Source organism: Monodon monoceros, unplaced genomic scaffold, assembly GCF_005190385.1.
Source record: "Monodon monoceros isolate NGI ecotype Baffin Bay Population unplaced genomic scaffold, NGI_Narwhal_1 Super_Scaffold_18, whole genome shotgun sequence".
NCBI classification, from domain to species: Eukaryota; Metazoa; Chordata; class Mammalia; order Artiodactyla; family Monodontidae; genus Monodon; species Monodon monoceros.
The window spans coordinates 138,461,632-138,488,151 of record NW_021703774.1 but is presented as its reverse complement, the minus strand read 5'-3'; the positions used below and the strand labels follow the sequence as shown (position 1 = coordinate 138,488,151).

The window sequence follows — 26,520 nt, the reverse complement described above, 5'->3', positions numbered from 1 at the left end:
TACTATTTTGGTGGTTTTTTAATGTATTTTTTGTAGAGAAGGGCAATCAGGGGACTGACAGAGGAGAGTGGAAGGCATAGGTACCATACCTCCAACTAAAATTTGGAAAAAAAAAATATGAAGTGTCCTACTTCCCCTGTAATTTCTGGATGAAACATGCCCCATCTCCTTCAATTCCCTGAACTTCATGTTGACTAGACTGCCATCTAACAATAAAAGCAACAAGAAACAGAGAATGTTTCCATCTTAAGCCAGCAAAAGCAACTAAGGTATAGATACAGGCAGCAGTAAACCGCCAGACTTTACCAGCTGGGCCTCCTCAGCACACTTCTTCCTGACTTCCTGCAGTTGCTCCTCCAGCTGAGCTTTCTGCTCATCCAGCCCATCAAGGAGTTCCTGTACTTGCTGTTTCTGGGCCTGCAGTTTTTGCAGATTAGTATTCTCCCTTTGAACTTCATCTTGAAGATCCTGAAATACAGGGAAATTAACGTATTTATTATCTTTGGAGGCAGGGGAAGGCTAACAATTTATAAAAGCCTATCTTAAGGGAAAGTAAAGTCTCATCTTATTAAGTACATTGTGTTGATGGATTGGAGGATTCATAGCTTTAAATACAGTCTTTACTTGAGGACTTCTTCCCTAGATTCCAGATTTAGAAATTCAATTCGCTTACTCAAATCCATCCTTGGATGTCTGATGGGCTTCTCTAACATATCAAAAACAGAACTCATGGCATTTCCCCCACCCCATCTGCTTTATCCTCCATCTTCCCCCCTCTCAGTTTCTCTGGCCAAAAAATATAGCATCTTCTCTGACTCTTCTCTTTCTCTCACATCTCATCTCCAATCTGTCAGAAATTTTTTGCTCCTTCCTTCAAAATATACTTAAAAAACTGGCCACGTTTTTCTTCAACCTTGGTCCCAGTCACTTTTCTCTCTCTCCTAGACTGCTGCCTTCTAATTGGTTTCCCTTCTTCCATGCATGCTACCTTTCAGTTTATTTTCAGCACAGCAGCCACTGTTAAAAACCTACGTCAGATGATGTCACTCCTCTACGTAAAACTCTGCACTGACTTCCCATCTCCCTTACTGTAAAAACCCAAGTCTTTACAATGGCCCCACGTGATCCCATCTCCCGCTTCATTTCCTACTGCTCTCTCCCTTGCCCACTCTATTTCAGCCACACTGGCCTTACTGTTGCTTCTCAAACATGTCAGATATGCTCCCTTCTCGGGATCTTTCACTGATTATTCCCTCTTCCTAGAAAGTTCTTCCCCCAAGTATCCACATGCCTCAATCCCCCATCTCTTTGAAGTCTTTGCTCAACTGTTAACTTCTCAGTGAGGCCTTCCTCACCATCACCCACCACCATCTCCCTCCACTGATTCTCCTTCATATACAGCATATAATTTTATTTATTTTCTAGAAGAGCTTTTATTGAGATAATTTACATATCATACAATTCACCCATTTAAAGTCAATGGTTTTTAGTATATTTTACAGAGTTGTGGAACCATGACCACAACAATTTTAGAACATTTTTGTCACTGCAAAAAGAAACCCCATACCCGTTAGCAAGTCACTCCCTATTTCCCTCCTAATCACCCCAGCCCTAGGCAACCACCAATCTACTTTTTATCTCTATAGCTTTGTCTGTTCTAGATATTTTATATGAATGGACTCATACAACGTGTTTTTTTGTGACTGGCTTCTTTGCGACTTAGCATGTTTTCAAGTTGCATCTGAGTTGGCATAAAATAATTAAATAGCTTTATGAGATATAATTTATACAACCATAAAAGGTGCCCATTGTAAGTATACAACTCAGTGAGTTTTAGTAAATATATACAGTTGTGCAATGATCACCACAATTCAGTTTTATAACACTTCCACAACCTAAAAAGTTCCTTCATACCATTTAGGAGTCAATTCTCATTCCCATTTCAAGCTCCAGGCAACCAGTGACCTGCTTTCTGTTGCTATAATTTTACCTTTTATGACATTTCATATAAATAGAATCATATAATATGTAGTCTATGGTAATGTGTAGTCTACTGTATTCTTTCTTTTTTGTTCTGTAGTCTACTGTATTCTTATACCCAGTATATTTTGAGATTCATCCATGTTACTGCATGTATACATAGTTTGTTCCTTTTTATTGCTTAGTAGTTTTCCATTGTATGGATATACTTTTGATGGACATTTAGACTGATCCTAGTTTTGGCTACTATGAGTAATAGAACGTATCTCCTTCTATTAGAATGTAAGCTCCATGAGTCCAGGGATATTTGCTAATTTTGTTCACTGCTATATTCCCAGTTCCCAGTATACAAGAGGTACTCCATTACTATTTAGTGAATGATGAGTAACACAGTAAAGACGTTAATTCTCTCCTAATTAATCTATATACTCCAATGAAAATCCTAACAAGATTTTCCAAGGAACCTGAAAAGCTCTGGAAGAACATATTCTAAAAATTATTTGGAAGAACAAAGAAAAAAACCAAAAACAGCATTATAAAATGTAAAAAGGACTTACCCTATAAGATATTATGAATTACTGGAAAGCTAAGATAACTACGACAGCTTGGTTTGATGCAAGGATAGACAAACAGATCAAAGGAAGAGAAAACAGAACTTAGACACAGATCTAGATATATAAAGAAAAAATGATGAGAAGGCATGACATTAAAATTGACTGGAGGAAAAGAGAACTAACTATTCAGTAAATGATGCTGGGCATACCCGAATGGCAAGAAGAAAAAAATTATAAGTCTCTAAATCATACCAAACAGAAAAATTAATTCCAGGTATACTACAGACCTAATGTGAAAGACAAAACTTTAAAATGTGCAGAAGAAAATACAGATCTCAGTGTAAGAAAATTTCTTAAAACAAAAAAAGATAAACCATTTTGAAAATGACATGTTTATTTATTCATCTATGTGCTAGATCTTATGCTTAATGATAAAGGATACAGAGATTAGGGGCTTCCCTGGTGGTGCAGTGGTTAAGAATCCGCCTGCCAATGCAGGGGACACAGGTTCGAGCCCCGGTCCAGGAAGATTCCACATGCTGTAGAGCAACTAGGCCCGTGCACCACAACTACCGAGCCTGCACTCTAGAGCCCACGCACCACAACTACTGAAGCCCGTGCGCCTGGAGCCCATGCTCAGCAACAAGAGAAGCCAGCGCACTGCAACAAAGAGTAGCCCCCGCTCACCACAATTAGAGAAAGCCTGCGTGCAGCAACAAAGACCCAACACAGCCAAAAATAATAAATAAATAAATTTATTAAAAAAAACAAAACGGATACAGATTTAAAAAAAATACAGTGGGAATCTCTGTACAAGGGAGAGTTGAGAGACAGATGAATGCAACCTTGCCATTACCATTACCACCATGAAACACAGCAGCCAAGATGGCCAAATTTACATATCCTCTGACAATTGGGGTTCCTCATTTGAACCAGAGAAGATCATTTGAATGACTATTTTCCCAATTCTCTGAAGAATGGTAAATTACTAGTACCACTGCAGATGCACAGGAGAGAGGTTAATTCATTATATACAAAGGATTCCATAGGAAATTAGGACTTGATTGTCTCCTGATTGTCTCCAGGAACCACGGGTGAGAAAGAATGGATTGATAACTCCTAAGGCATGTGTCTGCACGAGGTGGGCAGAGATCTCGAAGAGAGTGAAGTAAAATTGTGAACACAAGTTTCTAAAAGTAACAATATCCTTTAAATAACATACTATTCAAAGACCCCAATGATCATTCATCAGAATAAGAATCTAAGAAAATAGAAGAAAAACTTATCAGAAGGTCTCTGAATGATTGCATGACTTATACAAGATAGCATCATCAACATGATAGCAAACATTTTCAATGGCCCTTACATTGTGCTAGGTACTGTTACACTCATTTACACCCCATATGACAAATCTATGAGGTAGATACTATTATTCACATTTTCACATGAGAAAACTGAGGCACAGATGAGCAAGTAACTTGTTCAAAGATACAATTAAGCAAGTGATAAATTCAAACTAGGTTTTTAAAAAATTTTTTATTGGAGTATAGTTGCTTTACAATATTGTGTTAGTTTATACTGTACAGCAAAGTAAATCAGCTATACATATACACACATCCCCTCTTTTTTTGGATTTCCTTCTCATTTAGGTCACCACAGAGCATTGAGTAGAGTTCCCTGTGCAATACAGTAGGTTCTCATTTCTCCTTCCAGAGTCTGAGCTCTGCTATATGCTATGCTACACACTGTCTGTAGACTAAATGTTTCACACATGTGCCACTATTTTTCAAATATATGCAGATGCTTCTGTGATTAAATAAGACACTGAACAATGTTTTTAATAATTGCTTTTTAACTTATATTTTCTCAACCAACTGATCAATTTAAAAGTACAACTACTACCATGCTGCTTTCCTTAAAAAATTCCCTTAAAAGAGCCAACACAATGGATGATCAATGAAAGACTCTTCTTGGGCTAACATTCCACGAGTCTAGGTGATTACAGATTCATAATGGTGAGCTCTGCTAGTACTTTATTATTAATTTAGCAGCATGCCTAAATTTTTTTTTAATGCCTAAATTTTTAACCTTGCTTACACTGTTAACCAATCCACACTCAAAATGGAGATACACCTTTAGATATGCACCTCACATTGGCTCTCAATAGATACATACTAGTTTTCATTGTCCCTTTCCTGATTCATAATTTATTTTGCCTTTGTTTCTTCCTATTCCAAATGTCTAACTTTCTTTAAAAAATAACTCATTGCAAAGGAGATTTCTTTAATCACTCTGCTATTTCAAAAATATGCGATGGTTCCCTCTTATCTATAGGATAAAGTAAAACAGGCTACAAGATACCTTAGAACCTTCAATTCTGGGCCCAACATTATCCTTCCTCTTTTACTACCCTCTTTTCTTCCTGGTCACCTGTGCCCCATCCTCAATAGACCCTCTTTCTCCAACAGACAATATACTTCAATGTCCGTGTGCCTTTCCTACACCATCTGCTCTGCCTTGAATGCCCTTCCACACCATTGCTATCTGGAAGCTCACTTTTCATTCTTCAAGGCCCAGCCAAATTTAATGTCCTCTGACCCACCTTGAAGTTCCTTTACCTGTGCTCTTACAGCAGTTTGTACCTAACCTCTATTATGACACTTACTACACTGTATTATAGTTACCTCTAAATAATAACCTGCTGAAGGACAGAGCCAATGCCTCATCTTTCTCAGAGGTTCCACAATCTAGTACAATACCTCGCACATTCCAGACGATTAATTAGGCAATGATTCGTAACTATCACAAGGATTCTAGTATCTGGGAGAAACTAGTGGGAAACGTGCCTGAGGCTGACAGAAAGGGCTTTATGTTCTTTCAACATACTATGGGAAAGCTTCACTCTGCATTTAAACTATAGCAAAATATTAAAACTAGCCTCTAACTGACCTATAATAAATGCATTTTGTTAAATTAAAATAATATCTAAATTTCTATACTGATTCAATATTTGTACAGTCAATAGACCAAGACTGATTTGACATTTAAAATTTCCAGGGGGGCTTCCCTGGTGGTGCAGTGGTTGAGAGTCTGCCTGCCGATGCAGGAGACACGGGTTCGTGCCCCGGTCCGGGAAGATACCACATGCCGCGGAGCAGCTGGGCCCATGAGCCATGGCCGCTGAGCATGCACGTCCGGAGCCTGTGCTCCGCAACGGGAGAGGCCACAACAGTGAGAGGCCCGCGTACCGCAAAAAAAAAAAAAAAAAAAAAAAAAAAATTTCCAGGGACTTTCCTGGCGGTCCAGTGGTTAAGACTCCATACTTCCAATGCAGGGGACCCGGGTTCAACTCCTAGTCGGGGAATTAAGATCCCACATCCCACGTGGCACAGCCAAAAAGTTTAAAAAAATTTTTTAAATAATAAAATTTCCATTATATGGAAATAATCTTTACTGATTTAGCAATGTCACTGTGGCATATATCTTTCTCATGCTTTTAAACTTATGAATTTCTTTTTTTACATTTATATTATATTCTATTCTTACTCCTCAGAAAGGCATAGTAACAGCTTCAATTTAACGCAGTAGCTTGAAAAACTACAGTGGTTTGAAAAATTCTCATAATTTAATTACAAAATATTTTGAAAGCATGCCACCTGCAGATCTGAAGTAATTTTATATTTGGGAAAACAACCCACTTTCAATACTCTGTTCATAAAATTATTATATGGTTTATATATAATGATATACTGATCCAAAAAGCATTTTTAAAGAAATGCTTAATAGGAATAGGAAAAATATGTTACTTATTCCCATCTTCGAATATTCTAGTCTAATTTCCTACCCTCTCCCAAACCCCGAAGAAAAATCTTAGACTTCACATCACTAACAATACCCAGTCTTTATATAAATAGATGTAATTATGATGTCTCTACTTACATTGTAAGTACAATTAGAAAAATAAAATTTGCCTTAAAAGGGTCACGTAATGTAAGAAAATGTCTAGGACATAATGCTAATTTTTAAAAGTTGAATACAGGGACTTCCCTGGTGGCACAGTGGTTAAGAATCCGTCTGCCAAGGCAGGGGACATGGGTTCAATCCCTGGTCCGGGAAGATCCCACATGCCGTGGAGCAACTAAGCCCGTGCGCCACAACTACTGAGCCTGTGCGCCACAACTACTGAGCCTGTGCTCTAGAGCCCGCGAGCCATGACTACTGAAGCCTGCACACTCTAGGGCCCGTGGCAACTACTGAAGTCCGTGCACCTAGAGCCCGTGCTCCGCAACAAGAGAAGCCACCGCAGGAGAAGCCCGTGCACCGCAACAAAGAGTTGCTCCCACTCGCCGTAACTAGAGAAAGCCCACGCGCAGCAATGAAGACCCAACACAGCCAAAAACATAAAAAATAATAAAAATTAAAAGTTGAATACAAAGGCATATACAGTATAATGGCAAATAAATATAAAGCCATTTATATACATTCATAGAAAATATAGCAAAATGTTAACAATGGCTCTCCCTGGAACGTGAAATTGTAGGGTTTCTTTCCTTTTATATTTTTCTTTATTTTACATGATTATGAGGGACCCATATTACCTTTATAATCATAAAATGTCAAGTTTGAAGTTTTTTAAGTATCACATACCTCTCATGGTTTCATACCAATATAAAAATATTCCGATGTAACTGAATTTTTATGTACGAACTACCAATAGTGGGATTGATGCTGGTTTCCTTTAATAAAATGAACCAGATTTCAGAACTTGCATTTTTAGAGAGTCACTTTAAACGCACCCCTAGAAAAAAGTTTATGCAACAGGAAAGGGAATAAACAAGCCAATATAATACTTACTCATTCTTGCCCTTTCTCTTCCAAAGAGCAAACACATTCACTCAAATTTCCCAACCTCACTTCTTGGCTATAGTAAAAATCCACATAGTAACACAAAAGCACAGGCCTTAAGCGAAAGGTTACTGAGAAACTACCTCACATTAGTGATATATTTAAGCTGGATAGATGTCCACATTAAAATTAATTATAATTAATGTTTCTCCATGTCTCATCTAAATATGAAAAAGATCTTCTCTAAAAAAAATTCCAACATTAATCCACACACACAAAGGTCTTCTTTTTCAGTAAGCAAACTTAGTAAACTGCACAAAATCAAAATGAACAGATGCAAACATACACGTGAACAAGAATAAGAATCAAACTTCACTGTAAAATTACTTGGTAAGACTACTACCACTGTAATGCATTTTCACAAAAATTTCAATATCCAAATATACTTGGCTATTTTATTTTGGTACAGACTTGCTTATCCTGAGACTAAGTAAAGTCAACAGATGTACATCTCCCTCCCTGCCCCCACCTCCTGCCCACCCTTGACTAGGGCAGCAGCAGGTTCTCTTGCAAACAGTGTCTTCCACTAAACTAGGATAACTTTCTTTTTATCTTAAGGTAGCCCTTTGGGAAAATCCTCTCCTGAATTAGTGCGCAACCTCAGTTACTATCAAATGCTATCTCATCAAGTGAGTGACTAAAGACATTTGCAGATGCCTTCCTAGTTACGTTCTACTTTCCATGATCATGCTCTACTTACTCACCTGTGTCATCAACAACAAAAGAAAAGAGGATAGCAGCAATTAGAAAATGGCAAGGATAAAGTGAACAAGACTTCTGTAATGCGTTGCCAAGGTCTGTTTTAGAAAAATACCAAAGCAAGCCACATCCAAGGTTCCTCATCCAGGAATGAAGGGATCCTTGAACTGGGATCTTGGCTTTATTTTAAAATAAATTTCAAAAAAATAAGAAAAATAAATTTCAAGGAAAGTGTCCTATTTTCTAGAAATCACACAAGTTAAAGAAAATGATAAATTTGTCCCCATTCCTCCATATTCCCTGATGTGCTACGGGGGGTAGTGGAAATAAAATTTAAACAAATACATAAAAATTCTCAGCTAGGGCTTCCCTGGTGGCGCAGTGGTTGAGAGTCCACCTGCCGATGCAGGGGACACAGGTTCATGCCCCGGTCTGGGAAGATCCCACATGCCGCGGAGCGGCTAGGCCCGTGAGCCATGGCCGCTGAGCCTGCGCGTCCAGAGCCTGTGCTCCGCAACGGGAGAGGCCACAACAGTGAGAGGCCCGCGTACCGAAAAAAAAAAAAAAGAAAAAAAGATTAAAAAATTCTCAGCTATATTTAAGAATAAAATAATTAATTTTAGCAACCCAAGTCAGTTGTACAACTAAAGAGGTAAATATATGAAATATGAATACAGTTGTATCTGTTTCATATAAATACAGAGTAAAAAATAAACAACAGGACACTAGTTTATGAATAAAACTTTAAAAAAAACCCAAACCATATATACAGTATATCTATACTTGTACACTAGTATATCCATACTTGAAGAACTATTAAAAAGAACAAAGGTAACTTCAAGTATTTTGATAATCTTACAGAAAATGCTATTTAAGTGATTAAAAAAAAATTCTACAGACTAATCCAAAACAATAAATAATCAGGTACATTCGTTATGTTGGCCTAATTCTCAAAATGGAAGTTATAGAAATATTCTCTCCTTTTTCAAAAATTTATTTATTTTTGGCTGTGTTGGGTCTTCGTTGCTGCGCGTGGGCTTTCTCTAGTTGGGGCGAGCAGGGGCTACTCTTTGTTGCGGTGTGTTCTCATTGGGGTGGCTTCTCGTGTTGTGGAGCATGGGCTCTAGGCACGTGGGCTTCAGCAGTTGTGGCACATGGGCTCAGTAGTTGTGGTTCGCGGGCTCTAGAGCGCAGACTCAGTAGTTGTGGTGCACGGGCTTAGTTGTTCTGCGGCATGTGGGATCTTCCCGGACCAGGGCTCGAACCCGTGTCCCCTGCATTGGCAGGAGGATTCTTAACCACTGCACCACCAGGGAAGCCCCTAGGAATAGTCTTCATATAAAAAAGTATCAACTATAGAGCAAGATGTTTAAGTCAAAGACCAGAAAGGGAGTCTATTAAACTAGGGTAGATGTTAGAAAACCCTACTAACAGCCTGCCTTTATTTCTCAATCATATGCTTCTCAGCATGTTCTAAGAACATTATCGCCAGGAAAAGAATGTTGAGCTCATGTATCTAATTTTATTTCTACCCAAAATAAGTCATCCTTCTTCATCTAGGGAAAAGAAATATGGGCAATTACTATGAACTACTAAATCTTTACTGATAAAGTTTAAACAATTGGGAGCTTCTCTCTCATGAAGGTAGTATGAACAATATGGAAACGTCTGACTCTTCATGATACCAGCTGTGCTCCTGATCCATTCTGCCTGTGGTTTCTGAGTGTGTGCTGCCCTATTTTTAATTTCATGCACAAAATGGAAGTTTATTCATTTCTACTGTCAATATCTTCCTTAAATTTACCTCCATCTAAGAATACATTACCATACATAGTGAAAAATAAGATCCAAGGTACAATTTCTAAGCTTAAGGAGCTCACAATGTAAGCTATAAGATATTGGAATCTATATACATACACATTAAAATAGTACAATAAGGTAACGTACTGAACGTGCCATATAAGTGTACACACACTTCTCTGGGAGTTCCAACACAGGAAAGACAGGTATAGACTGAAGGGACAGAGAAGAGAAAGTTTAGAAAAGTGGTCAGTTTGAGCTGGACTTTAAGGCATGGGTAGAATTCACATAAGCAGGGGGGTAAGGAACATTCTAGGTTGCAACAACAAAAGGTATAAGGGTGGGAATAAAAAAGAGCATGTGTATGGCGCACAGTTCAGAGGCAGGCAATCAAAAAATAAGTCGTACAAGAGGATGGCCTAGAATTTTTTTTCCAATTCCAATATATCCATGAGGATGACATCCTCCCATTATTAACAGTGGCAGTGGGCAGCAGTAAAGATTTTCACATCTGAGGGTCATAACTAAAATTGGTTTAGGAAGAAAGTCAGGAGGAGGATGGAGTAAGCACTTACATCTGACGTCAAAATTTCAGATGTTAGGTGATAGGGGTGGCAGTAGTGAGAAAGAAAAACACTGACAGAAACAGAGAAGTTCAAAACTTGAAGCCAATTTTTTTCAACAAGATGAGACTCATTTTAGATATACTGGCTTTGAAATGATAAACCTCAAAATGCCTAACTGGAGATGCCAGACTGGCACTCAAGAGAACTGAGGGCTTGACAAATATTTGTGAGTTATCAGTATACGGATGACAGGGGGTATGGAAAAGGGAGGAAAGAGGGGGTCAGAGAGTGTCCGTCTGTTCCTGGCAAAGGCAACAGAAGCAAAAGGTCAAAGAGGTGGAGCTATGAATATCTAGGAGAATGCAACCCAAGAAATCAGTAACCAATGTAGGAAGGACCAATGGATTTGGCCTTAAGATTATTCTTGGTCCTGGGGAGATAAATTAAGCACAATGGTATGGGTGAACAGGAAACTAAGTAGGGTTACTGAAAAGCTAGGAAGGGGGAAAAGGGCCACACAAAGAAACAACAATAGAGAAAAACAGGCTGGTAGCTAAAGTGACAGCAACAACAACAACAAAAAGGTATTTTCAAATTGGTTAGTCCTATATAGCCATGTGAAGATAGAAGTCAGAGAAGAAAGAGCATGATGATGGAGAGTAACAAAGAGATGACAGTAAGATATAGAATACTACTATTAATTAGAACATATACTGAATGCTTACCTTGTGCCAATCACTCTGAGGCACTTTACCTGCATTATATCATTTTATTCTAACAGCAAACTGTTTGGTATTTTTATTATCTCATGTTACAGAAGAGAAAACTAATGTGTAGAGTGGTTGAATTTCTTCCTTAGGATCTCAAACCTTGGAAGAGCCAGAACCAGGAACTGAATTAAGTTTGTCTGATACCAAGTCGTTTCCTATAAACTTCTATGCAAAACTGAAAAGCATACATATGAGAGGGTGAATTCCTAAATATGTGTTGACTACCTGAAGAAAATTTTTAATAAAACTGTACATATGCAGTTTAAGGTAGGAAAGAATGTGGGTCTACCTTCTCCCTGTAACAACAAAACAGCTCAAACCATAAACATTTGAGATAGAATATCCTTTTACAGTTTCCCCTCCTTGGATCATTTTGGGCCTAATTTCTCCATGGAACTTGACAAACTAGCAGTGTACATCGTATGAGTTAAGTGATCATCTCACGACATAAAAGAGGAAGTTAATTGCTGGTTTGCTCTTTAAGAAAAAAGTCTTGAACTGTAAGTTTTCAAGATGGTAATTCATGGGAATACATACAGGAAACAAACATGTAGAAATTAATTATGTAGCAGATTTCCTAATTTAACTGAATTAGGGAGACTATATAAACGCTAAAAAAAACCTAATCTTTTGGCACTTTGGTCACATCTAAAGAGGCTTTGAAAGTTTGGTTTCTGTGCTTGAGATATGAGCTCATATAATCACTATCTGTGACTTTATAAATATGGAGAAAAGCAAGAATACTCAGAAAAGCCAAGTTTGGATTAGGCAGAAAGACATTTATTGATGGTCAATATTCCCTTACTTCTCCCTTGATGTCTTCATTTTGGCATTATTCATTAGCACCTACATTAGAAAGTGGGGTCAGAAAGAAGCAGTGAAGTTCTTTGATTCTGATAGTTATTAATAAGCTCTAGTAAATTGCCTTTTGCCAGAGAAATTAGAAAATAAGCATTAGGAGTTCAAGTTAGTTACAGATCTTAATTATTCATGTTATTCCTACACTGTGCCTCATTACCAATGGCTAAATCAGAGTTAACTCAATAGGTAATACAATATACTTGTTACCATTTTCAGGTAAGTTGTCTTGCTCCAGAAAATTGAAAATAATCACTAAAATGAAAAGTTTTAATTACTTGTAGATGTCAATTATCCATGTTATTCTTAATCTAGTATCTCATTACCATGGACAATACAACACCTGTATTGGGGTGGAATGAGTAATGAATCTACTAATGCAAAGCTTTAATCCTGTGTTTTTTTTTTTCAATGAACTTGCACGCTCAACCATTAGAACTTGGCCTATACTAACCACGCCCCAAGATATCTTTTATTTACAGCACCTTATGCAAAAAAATTCAACAATTTAGACTTCCTCTGCCAAGCACACATTTTGGATTTGGCAAAGCTTAAGAATTAACATATACCTTACCATCACCACTAAGTAAAAGAAGGACAAGCATATAACAAAGCAATTTTGACTGATAACAAAACTTCTATAAATATAAGAAATCAAATATTCGAGGGTAGCCGATTTAGCCTGAAAAGAACAATGTAAATTTTAGTGTTCTCCCAAAGTGGCTATGTAAAATTCACATCCTCAAAAGATGCAATAGCGAAAAACCATAGATAGATGTACACAAATAAAAAAATATTGTCTACTGCAAAACCTTTGTACTTTGAAACATTATCTAGCTAAATTTAGAAGCTGTCCAATATTATATCAGTAACTATATCTACCGCTTCAGATTGAGAAAACTTTTGAGATTTTATATTCCATTCTTAAGCTATTTTCAGCAATAACTGCTTAAAGTCTATGACTCTTGTATTTCTTAAGAAGTTGAAAAATTGCACAAAAATAATGTAATTGAGGTAACCATTCCATATCTCACTACCACAAAGAGAAATATATTAGTGATCATCTCTTAACTTTGTATCACCTTTAAGAAAATTCCAGAAAAATAAGTACAATAATGGAATCAACTTCTAATAAGAAGTCTCTCTCTCTGGCTTCTTCCTCAGCCCCTCAGTAAATCATTCTCCCCACCCTAGCATGGTCCACCTGTCAGACAATCTCTGGTGAATGTGCTACATTAAAACAAAATAATGGATCTAACAATTTTAGAGCTTTTGCCCATTGCAAACTATCAGGACAAGGAAATCCAACATACAAGTAACATGTTAAGAAATGCCCATCCATGAGCTCTTACTGGCAACTGCTACCAGTGCTTTGATATCCAACCTCCTGTATGTGCTGGTGTGGCATTTAAGAAGCGGTGCTCCAATAACATGATCACATGCATTGCTTACTGCTCTAAATGCAACACTGCCCAATTTTCTGTATTTTTAATGTTTGAAATACCTCTTTTGTGTCATTTCCCCATCAGAAACTGAAGTTTTATTGTCTTTTCTATTTGTAAAATGAAGCTACTTAGCACTTAGTGAAAATGAATTAAATCTCTTTATGCCAAAGTTTAAGATATCCTGGCTACTAAGCAACTTATAAAATACTACTGTAAATTGTTCCATATCATTTCCCACCCTATCAGTATTATGAGAGACAGTCCTTTAAAATACTAGGTCTCCTAGCTAACAAAATCTCACACCCATGGAAAAGCAATCTGCGTTTTCATGATGATGATGATGATCTCACTCATTCAGTTTTATTGGCATAATAATATTTATACCATAAGTCATTCAAACTTACCTTTAAGGATATAATATGCAGATAAATATCATCTTAAAATACCTTTAAAGCTAGAAATTTACACTGAAAAATACTGCTTGATCATTGTAGTGTAATCTTTGCAGGCCAGAATTAGGAGAAAAATAATCATTTTGCAAAAGATAAAGATTTATATCACATAAATAATAGGCATTCCCTTGACCTACTCATCAATACCACAACCATCACATAGTAAACGACCCCATACATTTAAAATGAATCCTCCTAAATCAGATATGGAATACTGAATTTTACAGTTCACATACCTGAACCTCGCTTGTTCTCTGTTTAATAGTATCTTCTTTCTCCTTAAGGTCCTGTTCCACATTATTCTTTTCCCTAGAAGACCAGCAAACAATGCAAGAATATTTGAGAACATCAGCTACAGCTGGTATGGTTATCCATCCTCCTAATCCTGAATCGTTTTTTAAATACATAGTGAAACATTCAATTTTCAAATGAAGGGCAGATTTTTCTACCCTCTTTTAATTATTTATGGAATAGAAATCAATATAAGCTCTGTTTGTAAAAAAAAAAAAAAATCGCTTTCTCACTAAAATGTGGTGAAGAGAGAATAGATTAAAAAAGGAAGAGGAGAAAAATAATCAATGAAACACTCAGGTTTCACTGATCTCACTGTTGCTATGGAAATGCTGCCCAATGAAAATTGCTGGTGAAAAAAAGGAGGAGTTGCATCAGCTCTGAAGCTTAACCCTTAAGTATCACTGTCAAATAAAATGAAAATGGCTAATAGAAACAGTCAACAAAATTAGGGAAAAGGACATTTACTGAAGTGTTAATTTCCTCTTAAATCTCACTTGTGTGCACCAATTTTAGAATGAAACAACAGAGAAAATAGAAAAAGATTGTCAAAACACAGGCCATTTGCTCTATTAAATACCACATCTGCTCAAAAGCTATTTTAGGATCACCCATAAATACCAATTGATCAAATATATAAGACAATGTACACTAAGTAAAAAAAGAATCACATTAGCATTTATCTCTTTCTACTCTTCAGGTCAAACATGTTAGGATCCACTTTTAGTTTGAAACATCATTATCTAAAGTCTTACATGCTTCCATCAGAGCTGGATTCCTAAAGTGAATCTTAAGCAACCTTAGATTCAGAATTACAAAACAGAGCTATTTTTTTTTGACATAACAAATTTAAATGCCCGTTTGTACTGAAATCTACCCACCCCACCCCCACTCCTTTCACTTTCTTTTTCTACAAAATGAGAGGAAAAAGCCATAGATTTCTGCAGCAATACATTTTTGGGGTGGGGGAAAGGTAAAAGAAGGCAATAAGAAGGGAGGATGCCATTCAATAAGTCCTCCAGATTAGTACTGCAGAGTTTCTTCTTAGAGCTTCATGACTATATTTCAGTTTCATCCCAGACATAACCCAAACAGAGGATCAGTCTCCATTAAGCTGAGGCATAAAGTAAAGTGAGAAAATTACACCAAAGGAGATATTTAAGGGAAAACTACATGCTACATTTATATTTCTCACCTTTTTTGAGGTGAGATTTTAAATGTAGACAAAAATCAACTGTTTTGGATATGCAGGTGCAATGCTCTTAAGATTTATATGGGAGGGAAAAAAGCACAATAATAAAGCTATTTGTATACTGTTACTTTTAAATACTTGAGATGGCCAAGGAGCTCACTGACCGTTTGTCAGATGGGTCAAAATGTGGGTCAAGATGTCAGTGGAGATTTTAAACATTCTCTTACCATGTGAATCATTGTTGCAGCCCGTTACTCCCATAATACCTCAATCTACTTATTAAGCAAAGTTCATTCCCCACTTCCAATCCTTATAAAATTAGATAAAATTGAAAACTAGAAAAACACAGGAAGAAACATCTAAATATACTCCACAAATTCTGCAAGTGAAACCTTAGAAATTTTTTCTTTCCTCCTTAAGTGAGAAGAGTGTTTTCAGTCCTGCCGCAGCATGTCAAAGATCAGTCACATGAAACACTAGCCTCCTCCCTTCATCCCAAATCCTCAGGCATTCTACACTAGGTCAGTATCAGCTCAGCTCCTCCTTTCTGACAGTAGATAATGACAAAAACAGAAGACGCAACATGGTATCATAGACCAAAACTGCACACACTAATGTGCATGTTTGTATTCAATCCTTTCTTGCTCCCCTGTTAACTGCTGTCACTGTGCCTGGTCAGAAGGTAAAGTGTGCATGCAGGAAAACAGGGCTGCAAGAAGGCAGTGAGCTGACTTAACACAGCCAAGACACAAGAATGGGAGAGCAAAAGAAGGAAGCTCACTTAGTGAAAAAAGAAAACAGATTACAAAGGACTCTCAGCTCTAACCAGCAAACAGTCTATGTTTGGCTAAAATGGAGGAAGCTTAGAAAGTACAAACTTCTCTTCATAATTTTGGGTGTGGCAGGGGTGTGGAGTAGTGGCGATGTCAAACATCCTGAAGACCATTCTCAACTAAATAAAATATGGGAATCTTTAGGGATTAATTTCTCTTAGTCTGAGATCAATTAAACTTAACTTTCAATCTACTTCTATCTAGTAAAATTGTGGTCTCATAAGTCCTTTTTTTACCAAAACCAAGTAGTATAACATAAGTACTGAACAGAAAACTTTAAAAATAATAAAATGACCAGTTATATTACTTTCGATAAAAAACATTATTAATGAAAATCTGTCCTATAAACCAGACTGAAAATCAAATAATTTTCTCATTAATTTAGATTATAATTTCAGAGATATGAAATTGTTATACTGTGGTATTCCATAGACACTTAACCTCTATAGCTATCCTTCTCATTTCAGGCAAGTAAACATATCTAAACACACATTTAGGTACACTAACCATGGTTGACCACGTTCTTTACATTCTCCTCTCTTTCAAACAACAAGTATATTTTTCTAAAGGTGATGGATACATTAGTCAATACAAGAATATCCAAGCATTCTGTTTAACATTAGTAATTTAAATTTTTAATTCTTTTCAAGATTCTGTGCCACAATAAAAAGACATCTAGATGAAGTTTCCTGAGGAGCCCGCCAGTGTATGTGGATAAGACAGACATTATACTTCAAAACAGGTGTGTGAGTATTTTGCCGCTTATCTTGGACATCAGGAAAAGCTATTGCCTTCACCTTAGTAACTTCTAAAAAAGGGAAATGATCCTATACACCCTCCATTTTAGACTATCTCTCTGGCCCTATTCACTCCCAAGATGATAGCACATCCTGAGGAATCCACAAATACCAAAGCTATAAAGAAAGGCCAGAGAAGGAGCTCCCTGGTGTTCCAAAAGTTGACTGCTATGATTCCATGGAACCTAGAATCTGAACCAGGAAGAAATGCAAAGCCCAAGCTAAGCTTTCAGAAGCCTAAAGTTGATAACTGCATAAACCTACTATGAAGTAGGCAAAAGCCACTCACAAGACTGGAGACCAGAATTCTAATCTGGCTCTACCATGAAATGGTTTCTCTGACTCTGATTATTATTTTTCACTCTGCAGATGCTGATATCTCTACCATCTTAAGATTTGTAAGGTGAAATGTACAAGATATCAAGTAATTAAGAAAAAAGCAGGCTTTGAGCCTATGCTATGGTTTTGTTTTACTCATAATATTAACACTACTTAGAATTTTAAATAATATTGATGGAGTAATTTTTAAATTTGTTAAAAGGAATTATGGGGTACAAAACAGTTTATAAAACATTGATCTTGTCTTAATAATCAAAATAATTGCTGTCTACTTTTAGAAACTTATATGATTTTCAAAGCATAAGACTTGGAGTAAAATATAGTCCAGAATTCAAACACTGGTTTCATCACAGGTCATCTTTGTTAAATCACTGTAGCAACAGCTATTTGTTCTGGTTGACCCTCCCTTCTCCTAGTACTCAGCAATCTTTCTTTTAGGAGACTGCTCCTCTCTCCCTACTTTCTTTCTACCCATATAGTTCAAGTAGAAAATGCCATCTTTTTACAGACTCAAACTCTCTGAGTAGTAACTGGCCAGGGATTAGCTCCTGACCAAAGCTTAACCAGTCACAGCTTCCCACTTCATAATCACAGGAATTACCTCAAGATTGGGCCCATGATCAAAGCCAAGGTGGTTAAAATCTTTATCTAGGATGCCTTAATTTGGAATTAATGGAAAACCACTATTACCACTACCACATCTACTATTACTAACAATAACAATTATTGAAACTAGAACTTATTAACTATTTACTATATGATAGGTGTTATGTGATAAGTACTTTACATGGATTATTTCATTCATTCTTAAGAAAAATCATTCCTGTGAAATGATGAAGATGCGCAAATTTAGGTCAAGATGTTGTTGGCATTTGCTGTTTCTGTCTAAAGAATAATAAAATTTTCATACAAAGAAGCAGAGGTGAAAGGCAGGAGACAAAGAAATTTGGAAGGGCTTAAGCCCTGGCTATCACCCTCTGTGATAGTTAATTTTATGTACTAATTTGGCTAGGCCATGGTACCCAAATATTTGGTCAAACACCAGTCTGGATGTTGCTATAGAGGTATTTTTTTAGATAAAATTAACATTTAAATCAGCAGACTTTGAGTAAAGTAGATACCCTCCATAGTGTGGTGGGTCTTACCCAAGAGTTTAAGGCCTTAAGAGAAAAAAACTGAGGCTTCCCCAAGGAAGAGGCCATTCTATTTCCAAACTGTCTTCAGACTTGAGCTACAACATGAACTTTTACCTGAGTCTCCAGCTTATCATCCTGTTCTAGAGATTTTAGACTTGCCAGCTCCACAACTGTGTGAGCTAATTCCTTAAAGTAAATTGAAGGTAATATCTACTTTACATATCATACACAAAGATTGTTGTGAGGAGTAAAAACGAGAACACACAACGGTACCCAATATATCCTTATGCAACTTTAAAACCTACGTATTGATTTAACAAACAAATACTGAATTCTACTACATACCTGTCACTGTGCTGTACTTTAGTGATACAAAAAAACAATGAGACAGACACTTTCCATTAAGTGTACGTGAGGGGTTGAGCAGGAGAACATAAAAAGATAACTGCAATGCAGGGTACTGGGTGCTACAACAGGTAAGTACAAGGTGCTGTGGGAACACAGAAGATGGGTACCTGGCTCTGGAGAGGGTCTGAAAAGGCTTCCTTGGTATCAGTGAAGGCAGGATTATGGAATTGCAAAAATAAGCTGTGCAGACAGTAAGTGGTATATTTATCATATGGTATTTCAAAAGAAATTATTCCAGCCTGGGAATGCTTTGTGACACAAAACCTTGAAGACTCAGTTAAGATGAGACTTCAGTTAAGCCTTGAAGCAAAGAATCAATGTTGGGTAGAAAAATGGCATTTCAAATGCAAGGGAGAGCTTATGCAAGAAAGCAAAAAGGATGTCAGTACAATGGCAGACTAAGAGGTAAACCAAGAAGAAAACTTCCCAAATTTGATGAAATACACACATCTACAACCCAAGAAGCTCAATGAACGCCAAGCAGGAAAATCCAAAGAAACTCACACTGAGACAATTATAATCAAATTGTTGAAAGACAAAGACAGAATTTTGAAAGCAATAAGAAAGGAAAGACTTTTCATGTACATGGGATCAAAAGTAAGGTTATCATTGGATTTCTCAGCAGAAACCTTGAAGGCCGGAAGGCAGTGGGATGACATATTTAAAATGCTGAAATAAAAAAGGAACTGTCAACTGAAAATACTCTTATCTGGAAAAACTGTCCTTCAAAAATGAGGGAAAAATTAAGATATTCCCAGATAAACAAAAGCTGAGGATTTCATTACCATTAGACTTGTGTTATAACAGATGCTAAAGGGAGTCCTTCAGATTGAAATGAAAGGAGGCTACTAGACAGCAACTTGAAGCCATACAAAGGTATAAAGATCTCCAGTAAAGGTAGATACATGGACAAAACCAAAGACTAGTACTGTTGTAATTTTGGTTTACAGCTCCCCTTTATATTTTCTGTAAGATTTAAAAGACAAATGCATAAAAAATAATTATAAAGCTATGTTAGTGGATATATGATGTATAAAGATGTAATTTATGACATCAACAACATAAAGTGGAAGGGACAGAATTTACAGAAGTAGGATTTTGCATACCATCGAAGTTGAGTTGATATCAAGTCCAATTAAATCATTCAGTTTCGGATGATAAAATTCTGGAGATGAACAGTGGTGACAGCTGTGTAACAACGTAAATACACCTATGCCACTGATCTGTATGCTTAAAAATGGCTAAAATGGTCAACTTTATGCTATGTATATTTTACCACAGTGAAAAAATTAATAAAAAAGAAAGCACAGAGGTGAGAAAATTCTAGACAGCAGACTAATTTATCTAAGATGGAGGGTTCATGTGTGGTAAATAAAGCTGGAATGGTAGATCAGGGTAAGATTATAAAAGAACTTCAGTACTGGGTAAAGACACACAGACTTTTAATTCACTGGCAATGGGAGTCCCTAAAGATTTCTGAGCTGTGCTTTTTTGAACTCTGAATGGCATTATTTAACAACATAGCTCTTCTTTCTCTGCTGGCTCTGCTCTGTGGGGGAAGAGAGGAAGCAGAGGCTCTTATTACTGAGAAAGCTGATGACAATTGCTAGAAAGGCAATAGAACACTCTGACTCTGCTTATCTTGGGAACTGTCAGAAGTTTTAAGTTAGATTAGAGTAACAACTACAGACAGCTGATAAGAAAATTCTGGCGTGTAATTCAAACCAGTCTGAAAGTTAGATGGTCTTTCACTCTAAGAATTCATATTTAGTTGATAAAAACTTAAGTTAAAGTTTGAGAGTAAAGACATTGATTTGTACCTTAAGTTTTTAATTTCTCTTTGCCTTAAATATATAATCATTATATAACTATATATTATTTCATTCTTTCAACAAACAGCTATTGAGTATCTTCTACATGCCAAAAAAGATTAAACCAGGGCCCCTACTTACAGTTTGCTGGGAAAACAAACATAGCCATTAATTATAAAACTGTTAAGATAACTGCTATAGGGACTTCCCTGGTGGCGCAGTGGTTAAGAATCCGCCTGCCAATGCAGGGGACACGGGATCGAGCCCTGGTCCAGGAAGATCCCACATGCCGCAGAGCAAGTAAGCCTGTGTACCACAACTACTGAAGCCCGCACGCCTAGAGCCTGAGCACCGCAACGAAGAGCGGCCCCCGCTTGCCACAACTAGAGAAAGCCTGTGCGCAGCAATGAAGACTCAACGCAGCCAAAAATTAATTAACTAATTAATTAATTAAAATAGTGTAACAAATTCAATAAAGACTTTAAAGAAAAAAAAGATAATTGCTATAAAAGTTTAAGTGCATTCAGTCCTATGGGAAAAACTAAATTTCTTAGTTCTAGGAGGCTGGCTTTTTTAATGAGCTTTAGTTTTGAAAAAAAAGTCCGAATGTATTCATGGGCATGAACTGTTGAAAGCCTAACTGGAATCAGGGGAAAACACCAACTTTGGGGTATGGCTCACATGACCACTGCCCTGTCAGTGGCAGAATCCAAAATTAGATGTTTCACTTTTTAAAAGGAGAAATGAAAGTTTATTTTGCAAACTCCAAATAATTAATTTATTCTACTTATATAGCAGAACAAAATGAGATGAAAAAACTCAAAGAAAAGAAATGTAAGACTAGAACTTGGTTTTCGTAATTTAAAAAAAAGGGATAATAAAGTTGATGGGGATGACTACTTTATATTGTATCTAGAAATACTTCAGCACAATTCCTACCACACAATAAGTGCTTAGTAAATGTCGGCGATCATCATCATCATCATACAATTTACTAGTATAAAAGCAGAACATCTACTGGCTTTCTGGGAAGTTGTAATCAAGCATCCAGAGTGATGGCAGTTAGGACTTAAGTATGTTGGTAGAGACTGACTCCTAAATCCTTCAGGAGCTGAAATTTCTTGGTAGATATTTTTGTTTCCCAAAGACAAACTGAAACACATTCTAAAAAGTATTGCTCTCTTAAAAGAGGTAAGTGCCCCTTAATAAGCTACCAGTGCCACAAAATAATACAAGCAAATAAAACGTAATTTTTATAGAAAACAACTGATTCAGACCAGAGCAGTCCAAGAGAAATATGACACACATGTAATCTTAAATGATCAAATAGCTATATATTAAAAAGAAACAAGTGAAATTTATTTTAATGTTTTACTTAATCCAAGATATCCAAAATATTTACATTCTTCTTTTGAAATCCAGTATATTTTATACTAATAGCACATCTTAATTTGGATTAGCCATATTTCAAGTGCTCAATAGCCACATGTGGCTAGCGGCTGCTAAACAGATTCAGACTTGAGCAAGGAGCGTTTCAAATAAGCGAAGTCTACCCAAGCAGAGGTTTTAAATGATGAGCCATGTACTTTATGTGAAAACGAATTAAGATGCCTCCTTATTACCAAACAAACGCATACTACAATGTAGAGCTTCGATTACTCAATCAGTAACGCCATTGCTGAGGTAGTCACAATTGAGACCTTCTAGCATCAGTACCACAGGGCCAGAAACAGATCACGTTGGATTTTATAAGCAAAAGAATTCCAGATTCGACAGTATAAGCAATGCTCTCTCCAGAGCTAATGTTTTCTCACAGTATTTGAACTAAACTAAACCAAAAACATAATTAAAAAAAAATTCAAACCATATGCTAACATTGCCTGAAATATTTTTTAAAAATCAGTTCTTATATATGATTGAGGTAGAGATCTATATATTTAGGAACACAGATTCTGGCTGCCGAGCTACACAGTTCCAGTCTCCAACTAGGGAAGAGAGTGCTCATTCAGCTATTCCAACCAATGTCTGCTGAGCACCTCTCAGTGAATGCTGTGCTCTAAATGCTGAGCTAGGTTTTGGGGATGATGATGATGATTGCTAACATGCATTGAGAATTTACCATGTTCCAGGAACTGTACTAAGCATTTTACATGGGATTATTCGTATTTCTATTTTACAGATGAAGAAACTGAGGCACAGTTAAGTAACTTGTCTAAGTCATGTATGGAATCAAACCAGGCAATCTGGTTACAACGCCCATGCTCTGAAATAATACTACACTATACTGCCTAATTAGAAATTTTAAGAGACAGTTGGTACTATCACACAGAGCTCAGAGACTACTGGGGAGAGAAATATAATTCAGTATTGTAAGTGTTTGGAGAGAAGGATATTGAGTGTTCTCTGAGCTGAAGTGGATATCAAGGAAAACTTCTTAGAAAACTTGTCCATTCCTCATCTGAAAAATCAGAATAAAACTGCTTACCCTTCAGCCGTGTTGCAAGAATTGAATAAGAGAATTTATATAAAGCAGGAATAGCACAATGCCAAATAACTATTATTGTAATCATCTATCCTGTTTACTGGCCCAAGACCAGGATAACAAACTGGCCTGACAGGATGTAGCTTTTACTTCCTGATGTTCTTGCTAAAAGGACAGAAGACAGGAAGGAAGTAGAAGCTGGTAGAAGACAAATAAATATTAACTCCTGCCTCAGCATAATCCACCACCACCACACTATCTAAGAGACTGAAGCAATTTCTTGGTATGTTTTGCCTTTTCACTGCCATGAACTTCTCTATTTGAGCCACTTTACTTTCAGAACAAGGGTTCTTAAAAATTGGTCCATGGATAGTTTTTAAGGGTCTAGGAACTCCTGAAATAAATGCAAAACGGTGTACGTGGATAAACATGTTTTTTTTCTGGAGGCAGAGTCTAATAGCCTTTATCAGATTCTCAAAGGAAATCCCTGACACAAGAACAGGTTGGCAAAATACGAAAAATCAGTCCATTAACCTTCAGCATTAAAAATCCTCTTGCCTACAAAATCTTCTTCTATGGTCTTCAAAATAAGCTATTATTCAGAAGATCATTTGCTTTATTTCAACATTTAGTGATGGTTTCTATCTGCCATAAACTTTGCAGGAATTAAGTCTGGAAAATATTCTAATATTTATAACAAACTTTGACTTATTTATTCAACCAACTAACCTGTACTGAAATTCTGTGGTGTCAGGCACTGTGTGCATTAATTTCTAGACATATCCAAATGAATAAGACACAGACCCTGTCCTGAAGGAGTTCAAATCAAAACAAAAAAAAAGACACATTAAAAAAAAATATCAGGACTTCCCTGGTGGCACAGTGGTTAAGAATCCACCTGTCAATGCAGAGGACACGGTTCGATCCCTGGTCTGGGAAGATCCCACATGCTGTGGAGCAACTAAGCCCATGCACCACATCCACTGACCCTGTGCTCTAGGGCCCGCTTCCCGCAACTACTGAGCCGGCGTGCTGCAACTACTGAAGTCCTCGTGCCGAAAGCCCTCGTGCCGAAAGCCCATGCTCTGCAGCAAGAGAAGCCACTGCAATGAGCAGCCCCCACCCTGCAACGAAGAGTAGCCCCCGCTCGCCACAACTAGAGAAAGCCCATGGGCAGTAACCAAGACCTAATGCAGCCAAAAAATTAAAAAAAAAAAAAAAAGATCACACTAAAATGTGGTGAGTACTATTATAAAGGAATAACGACTGTAAGCAGAAAGGAAAGAGGAACTAGCAACCAAGGTTTCAGGGAAGGTTTGACAAAGGAGATGATATTTAAGCTGGGCCTTAAAGCAGGAATAAAACTTTACAAGGTAAAAGGTGTGCTCAGGCAAAGGGGAAGAGTAGGATCAGAGGCACAGAAGAATAAAAACTGGTGGCACGTTGAGCTGAGAGGTAATAAGCCCACCCACCATATGGCTAGAGAGGAGGAATGAAACTGAAATGGTCGATCAGAGCACTATGCTGAACACTGAGAGAGAGTACAAGAGCAAACACATGGTATCTGTTCTAGGAGTTTCGCAGCAAGGGTCCCCAACCCCCAGGCCACGGACTGGTACTGGTCTGTAGCCTGTTAGGAAACAGGCTGCACAGCAGGAGGTGAGCGGCAGGCAAGCCAGTGAACCTTCATCTGTATTTCCAGCTGCTCCCCATCGCTTGCATTACTGCCTGAGCTCCGCCTCCTGTCAGATCAGCAGCTGCGTTAGGATCTCACAGGAGCGCAAACCGTACTGTGACCTGAGCATGTGAGGGATCTAGGTTGCACGCTTCTTATGAGAATCTAATGCCTGATGATCTGAGGTGGAGCTGAGGTGGTGATGCTAGCACTGGGGAGCGGCTGCAAATACAGATTATCATTAGCAGAGGGTCTGACTGCACAGAGACCATAATAAATCGTTTGCAGACTCATATCAAAACCCTATCAGAGGGGCTTCCCTGGTGGCGCAGTGGTTGAGAGTCCGCCTGCCGATGCAGGGGACGCGGGTTCGTGCCCCGGTCCAGAAAGGTCCCATATGCCACGGAGCGGCTGGGCCCGTGAGCCATGGCCGCTAAGCCTGTGCGTCCGGAGCCTGTGCTCCGCAACGGGAGAGGCCATAACAGTGAGAAGCATACCACAAAAAAAAAAAAAAAAAACAAAAAAACAAAAAAACCGTATCAGTGAGGGGGAACTGACAATTAAGCTGCATGTGGTGGCAGGTTTTATAGTGGCAAGTGAGTTGATGTACTTCAATTGTACAGCTGCATGTGGTAGCAGGCTTTAAGTCAGAATCTGACACTGATTTTAGTCCGCGCGTGGCCCGCCCATTATATTATTTACCACTTCCTGCCATCTGCACCTCTTTCCCCGCACTGCACACTTGTCTCGGTCACAGTTGTGGTAAGCCCACAAGCTAACCCTAGCCAAAATGAGTAAAAAACAAATGTCACTAGAGAGCTTCTTTGAAAAGGGGGAAAGGCCCAATGATGAAACAGCAGAAAACTCTAAGACCACCAACAAAAAGAAAACTGTATTTAAAAGAAAACACCAAGAATCCTACTTAAATTACGGGTTCACTGCAACAGGTGATTGACATTCTCCAAGCCCACTTTGTATAATATGTGGCAACTGGTTATCCAACGCAGCCATGAAACCTTCAAAACTACTTTGCCACACGGAGAACAAGCACCCTGCATTAAAAAACAAGCCTTTGGAGTTTTTCAAAAGGAAAAAATGTGAACACAAAAAACAGAAGCAATTATTGAAGGCCACCACTTCATCAAATGTGTCTGCACTGATAGCATCGTTCTTAGTGGCTAACTGCATTGCTAAAGCTAAGAAGCCCTTTACTATTGGTGAAGAGTTGATCCTGCCTGCTGCTAAGGACATCTGTCATGAACTTTTCGGAGAGGCTACAGTTCAAAAGGTGGCACATGTTCCTCTTTCAGCTAGCACCCTAACTAGACAAACTGATGAAATAGCAGAGGATATTAAGGCACAATCGTTAGAGAGGATTAATGAGTCACCATGGTACACAATCCAGATTGACGAGTCTACCAATGTTGACAACAAGGCAACAATGCTTGTTTTTGTGTGATATATTTTTCAGGAGGATGCACATGAGGATACGTTATGTACACTTTTGTTGCCAACCAACACCACAGT

General features: G+C 37.6%; 1 protein-coding gene across 3 annotated transcripts in view; it reads right to left on the bottom strand.

The window, feature by feature from the left end:
- EPS15 (epidermal growth factor receptor pathway substrate 15) overlaps nt 1-26,520 on the bottom strand; it is a 161,142-nt gene that overhangs the window by 53,646 nt on the left and 80,976 nt on the right. For all 3 annotated transcript variants that reach the window (XM_029227722.1, XM_029227724.1, XM_029227723.1), the window contains 2 exons: nt 14,266-14,338; nt 307-468 (listed from right to left, as the gene is read on the bottom strand). In XM_029227722.1, coding sequence (XP_029083555.1) covers nt 307-468; nt 14,266-14,338 — 235 coding nt within the window. The remainder of the gene's footprint in view (nt 1-306; nt 469-14,265; nt 14,339-26,520) is intronic.